Source organism: Pelecanus crispus, chromosome 9, assembly GCF_030463565.1.
Source record: "Pelecanus crispus isolate bPelCri1 chromosome 9, bPelCri1.pri, whole genome shotgun sequence".
NCBI classification, from domain to species: Eukaryota; Metazoa; Chordata; class Aves; order Pelecaniformes; family Pelecanidae; genus Pelecanus; species Pelecanus crispus.
In genome coordinates this window covers 38,495,357-38,501,661 of record NC_134651.1, presented here as the reverse complement: position 1 = coordinate 38,501,661, position 6,305 = coordinate 38,495,357, and the positions used below count along the sequence as shown (strand labels likewise).

Here is a 6,305-nt window from a genome sequence, read left to right as displayed (position 1 = left end):
CCCAGGGGTGGCTGGTCCCTCCCCGCCATCCCCAGCACCCGCTGAGGTGACACCGAAACAAGGATGGGGGCTCGGTGCCCACCTGCTCGCTGCCCTCGGCTCCAGGGGCTGCCGTCCCCTCTCACCAAGGGACCAGGCAGCCGTGGCTGTTCCAACTCATCCTCACGTCACCTAATTCCGGTGTCCGTCCTGTAAGCAGTTTCCCAGTGCCCAGTTTCTGCTGATTTCTAGCGTGAAAAGTTGCGGAAAATTCCCTTTGTTTCTTTTCCAGCCCTAAGAGGGCAGAGAAATGCCCCGTCTGCGACAGTCACCCTGCACCGCTGCTACTTACAGCTAATCCAGGGAAAAAACCTCCAAACCTGCCAAATGAAGCCTAAACAGCTCCTTAGAATAAAACACCCGTGTGCTGCTTGACAGGATACACCAACACCTTTATCTGCACAGGAACAACCTGCCACCGTGAGATCCCCATTCCTCACCCCGCGCCACAACCCTACGAGCACCAACAGCCCCAAAACTCCCCCCGAGAGCGAGATGAACCAAGTGGGTTTGCAGGAGAAGGAGCAGCACAGGTGGGACCTCACGAACATCCTCATTGTGTCCAAAAGCCACAAGTTAAATACCACGAGCTCTCCCTCCAACCACGCTGTCCACCACCCCCCCAGCTTACTGTAAATATACTGTTGCTCTAATGCAATTAAATATTTAATACTCGGGGAAGAAAAAAAAAAAAAAAAAGTCGCATGCCTGGTTGTCTCTTTCAATAATCATTTCGGTTTAACTCGCAACGTCCATAATGTAGTTCGTTCTCAAATCATGCAAAATTAAAGAAAGTATTTTAGACCATCTTAAAGTCTCCCCTCTGCTCCCAAAATAGCCTTTGCCTGTTCAGGCACACTGAATATAGAGCACAGGAGAGCATCGGGGTCATCGCAAACCCAACAAGATGCTTTAGTGACGTGCTTTTTCAGGCTGCTGCTCAGAAACGGTTTGCGGAAGGACCGCAATAAATCTCTACTTGGAAAGAAGTCCCTGTGCCCGAAGCGCGGGGCAGGTGCCGCACGGCCCGGGCAGCCCCCCGGGGCTGAGCCGCCCGCACCCACCCGTGAAGGATGCGCCGCTGAATGTAACTGCGACGGATTCATGCCAGGAGGGACCGAAGCCATCGTGTGCCTGTGCCGAGGCCTTGGGAAAGGGATCGTGCTTGAAGGAAGGAACGTTATTTGTAAAAGATAGGAAAGAGCAGGAGGCAACAAGCCGGCGCTGGGGACCTCCCGCTGGGGCACTCACCTGGGATGTCCCTTAGCTCTGGTTCCTCCGTCCCCAAGTGCTGCGCTCCAGAGGCAGAGCGTTCCCCAAATGCAAGGTCTCCTGGCAGGAGCTCCTCGCTGTCCCCCACGATTAACACCCAGGCACGGCCCCGTGCCAGGCGCTGGTCCCCCGTGAGGAGGAAAAGGCTGTGCCGTCCCCACCGCCCTTCGTGGACCCCGAAGCCCCGAACACGGCCCATGTGCCGGCTCCTACACAGTGCCTCGGGGACCCACCCCGCTCCTTGCAGCATCCAGCTTCTGCCCAAGGGGCAGACGAACCTTCCCTGCCGCAAAAACTAACGCGGCCAGTGCTTAATCCACTTTATCTGGGGATTAAATTTGCCCAGAGCTGAGCGGGAGACTCTGTTCCTCTCTTGGAGACCACAGACTTGGCTTGAAGGCATCACAGCAGCTTCTGGGCTGCACAAGACACCCGCGGCAGGAGACAGGAGGAGCTGCCTACAGACCCCAGAGTGAAACGTGAGGTGCCCTGGCCCACCCTGGGCTGGGACCGGCCACCGCACCGGTCCCCAGGACCCCCCCACGGCCGGAGACCGGGATGGCGGCAGGGCTGGAGCGGAGTTTGGAGGAAGCCAGAGGTCACCAGCCCCTCGCGAGGTGCCAAGGCGTCTCTTCGCCTCCTGCCCTGCCCCTCTCCAGCCTCAAAACAGAAAGAAGTTTAATGGCTGCGGCCCCGCCGCCCGGAGCAGGCAGCAATAATGGAAAACAAATTGCTGAACTTGGGAACGTTTCAAGCACTTTAGCCTTCCAGGACACCAGACTGCTGATGAAAACCCAGCTTTGCAGGCACCATCTTAATGACAGGCCAAATTTCAAAGGCTTGCAAACTATTTCTTTTGCTGCCCCACCCCCTCAATAAAAGGTTGCATCAGAAAGAGATATTTCCATAATTTATAGTATGGGTATTTCACTGGGGAGACTCACTAATCTGTACTTACAGATACATTTAAGAAAATGCATCCTCCCACAATCCTGTGCCATTTACGACTATTGGCACAATCTGTAATACTCAGTCTTCAATTAAGGGACACCTTAGGGTTCATTATCACACAATTGCTCCCTGTGAACCATGCCAAATGCTGTTTTGGCACAGAGCTTGGAAGATGAATTAGAAGGAAGTCTTCTCGGTAATGCCCGCTCCCAATTCCCATCAGCAGCCTTTATGCCCTCCTCTAGCCATTTTTTCCCCCCTCTCCCCTCTTTCCAAGTGGCTTTTACTATCCCATCTCTCAATGTCTCTCTTGATTCTCTGGAGGTATATTTAGAGATGCTACATCTCCTTTTCTTCCGGCTCTCAACATGCCTCCCCTGCTCCCTGCTTTGCAGATGGGATCTTCTTCCCTCCCTCCCCCCATCTGTGACTCCCCTGCAGCTGGCTGGGGAGCCATAGATGAAGCTATTTTAGGTTAGAGGAGCACAAAACTCACACTTTACAAGAAAGGCATCTCTGAAGGGGCGAGAGTTATCACCAAACTGGGCCTGGATACAACTGGAAGTTCCTGCTCCTTAGCATATCCAATAGACGAGAACGGCCCGAGCCGCATCCCTCCGCACCCCGCTCCCGCCCCGGGCCGGCGCGGCTCCAGCAATCCCGTTGGCAGGGAGGGCACGGGGCGGAGGGCGAGTCCTGGACGGATTCAGCCACAAAGACAAAGTTGTTGAAGAGCAACAAGTTCAGGGTGTTAAAACCAGGGGCTACCGCCTCCTCAGCAAGCAATAAAACGTTTATACGGCTGTAGATCCATGCCCCTCGCTTACAGAAAACTTGGCTTTTTTAAAATAGCTCTTTCTGGCCCCAACAGCTACAATTACAGCACCTTACTGTGGAAATCCTCAGCGTCACGGTGCCAAGAGACGCTCTGACGCGACGTTAAGAGAGTTTCACTAGAGTTGAGGCTCAAGCCGACCTCGCTGCTCATCCCAAACTGCTCGGGCGACACGGCGCGAGCACGACGGCGAGAGGACCCAGGGGCCCGGGGGCTGCCGGCTCGCTGCGTGGGGACCTCGGCAAGCGGAGAGGGAGCAAACTCAGCAAAACAGACTGGAAATACTTCACCCACAAGACACCTTGTGGAAATTTTATTATATAGAGTGTAAAATGCAACTGTCAGTCAAATAAAAAGAACACTTTTTTTTTTTTTAAACACCATGCTCAACATTATCCAATTGCGTTTCTTTATAGTTAGACATTTCAAGCATAAGGAAAAATAAGGAAAGAACCCAAGAACAGTAAATTCAGTACATTTCAAAACGGAATGTCCTGCAGGGCAATTAAAAATGCAAGAAAAAATAGCTTCAATTCCGTTTTTCCTTTAAAAATACACTGTTATCTGTACAAGAAACACTACAGTAAACATTGGAAATCATATTATCCCTTTTATTAAATCAAAATTATTTAGCGCATACTGTGGTTAATACTAGATTCATTTATTTCTCTAGGTAATTTGACAAATATTAGATAAGAAAATATTTAAAAGAAATGAAAAAGCAAAAAACACCTTGGAATTAAAAAATAGTTACTACCTTTTATATGGTTTTATGTTCCACAGTGTTTGTTAAAGGTACTAATAGCAGATTCATTTTAATATTAAAAATAACAGTATTTATATTTCTGAGAGCATAGAGGAAAGATTTTTTTTCTTTTTTTTGTTTTGTTTTCTTTTTTTTAAACAAGCTTGGAGGTCTTAGATACATAAATGCAACTAGCAATGGAGACATGAAAAAATGTATTGCTAAAAAAATTAACACATTTTTATATTACCCCTTTAGACTCTAGAAATTATACAAACCCTACAAAATTCCCCCCCACCCATAACTTGCCTGACAGCAAAACAGTAACTGTCTCAATACAGAATTCACATAATTAATTACAATACATATCATAGTTCAGTTTTTAAAAAAGGCAATAAAATCAAAGACAGCCAAGATACAAGAAATTAGAAGTAAAACATTTAATGAATTTACATATTTAAGAATATTTAAATACTGTTTAAAAATTTTTTTTTTCTTTTTAGGATTTGTTACATACCACCTAAGACTTCCAAGCCACTCTTTCTGTTGCAACAGAAAAGATCGAAAATTAAAAGGAAAAAACACACAAAAACCCACATGTTGAAATGTCACAGCTCTGGGGTGCGTTTTGGTGCCTGCAAATTCTCTGGCTTCTCTCCAAAAAGAATCCCGGAGTTTGGTTTGTTTTTTTTTTTTTTTTACAAATTTGGAAACAAAATTACCAGCATGTCCATAAGTTTAGTACATTACTAATTGTTCCTGATTCTTAGAAAAGTTCAGTATAGATTATCCTACAACTAGTGTTTCACAAACAAACAGAAAAGTCTTCATCAAAATGTTGCAAATCTAGAAACCTCTGTTACAAAAAGGTTTTCTTCCACAATGATTCCAAGAAAAAAAAAAAAAAAAATTGCCACGAGGACCTTGTTCTACTGCTCCTAGGGAGAGAGAGAGGGGAAAAAAAGGAAAAAGTTACTCAGCGGCAGCAAATTCGTAACGCGGTCGAGCCCTCCTCCCCCGACACAGACAGGTCTCTCATTCCCGGTTGAGCCAAGCAGGATGTGTACCTCCAACGATGCTTCAAACGGCTATGGAGGAGATCTCTGCCCTAATGCCTGCTGTCCCCCAGCTCTCCTTCCAGGAGTTCATGCCTCTGATCGAACAAGATTTCTCTTCTCTTAGAGGGCCAGACTTTGAGAGAGGAATGAAGGGAACTCCCTTTTATCACCGCTTCTAGGTCACACTTGGCCAGCGCCGGCGGCAAGCGCCGATTCCTGCACCCGGCTCGCCCCGCTCGACCTCGGCGGTGCCGGAGAGCGGCAGCGGGGAGGCTGCAGCTGCCTGAGGACGGTGTTGCTCCGCGCGCCGCCTGCATCCAGACCAGCTTCTGCTCCGAGGAGCCAGAGTGAAAGCACGATTCAGTGGGGAGCAGTGTCTGATCCCTCTAAGGTGTATGTGTGCTCTGCACATGCTTTTTGCCAAACACTAAGACATTTGCTCTGTAAACCCAGTGCTCAGGAGAGCCCTGCAGGTACGATCAGGATAAATCCCACCCAACCCTTCGGTGGTCTGAGTGTCAGGTGAGGCGAGATTTTACTTGGCAGCTGGTTAATCCAAATTATTTTTCAACAGTTTTCCCCTCCCTTTCAGGATGGGGTGCTCCCTCCCCAGGCAAGTACACAGCTCCTGTCCCGGCACAACGTTCGCAAGAGAAAAGGCAAAGTCTGCAACATGGTCCCAGACTGCACGATGTGTCAGTGTCGTGCTACCTCGCCAGCCTGGCTCCATCATTCCTTTTACTTTAATTCCCCAAAGCCACAAAACAGCCTGGGGGTTACGAGGAAAGGCCCCCCAGCACAAACAAATAACCTCCCAGTCCTTTCCCATAAAACCCCCTCACCCTGTACAGGGAAATAAGACTCTGATGTCGAGACAACACAACAGGGAGGAGTGAACGATTTCTCATTTCTGTGATCACCTCCTCAGCCACAAAACGTACCTCTGCTTCATTGTTTGAACCCAAAGCAGAGTCCCCACACCAGGGCAAGGCCAACCTACCCAATTCCCCAAGGAAAAGAGCACTGGGCTTCAGGAAACATGAATACAGACCTGGCTGTGGGCCTGAGCCTGCCCTAGTGTCTGCCCATAGTAGGCAGCCTGCTGTCTGTAATACTCTGCCCAAGCCATCGTGTAGTCCGGCTGGGAACTTGCCTGAGAAGCAGCACTGGCAGCATGACCTGGAGGAAAAGAAGGGAAAAGGGAGAGATGAGAAATTCCGTAAGACCAAGCCCAGGCTTAGGAACTCCTTTTGTAAAGCTTAAAGAAGAGCCAGCCCCCTTCCAACAGCTGCAGACATCTGAAAGCGACACCGGCTATCTGCTGTTTGGATACGACAGGACAGGCTTTTTGCTGGCTTGCAGGTGACAAGCCAACAGCAGCCAGAAAGCGTTAAGAGACCGTTCC

General features: G+C 49.0%; 1 protein-coding gene across 2 annotated transcripts in view; it reads right to left on the bottom strand.

The window, feature by feature from the left end:
- Positions 1 to 4,119: 4,119 nt before the first annotated feature.
- Positions 4,120 to 6,305, bottom strand: part of FUBP3 (far upstream element binding protein 3) — a 40,276-nt gene continuing 38,090 nt past the window's right edge. For both annotated transcript variants that reach the window (XM_075716327.1, XM_075716328.1), the window contains 2 exons: positions 5,952 to 6,079; positions 4,120 to 4,780 (listed from right to left, as the gene is read on the bottom strand). In XM_075716327.1, coding sequence (XP_075572442.1) covers positions 4,772 to 4,780; positions 5,952 to 6,079 — 137 coding nt within the window. In that variant the 3' untranslated portion in view covers positions 4,120 to 4,771. The remainder of the gene's footprint in view (positions 4,781 to 5,951; positions 6,080 to 6,305) is intronic.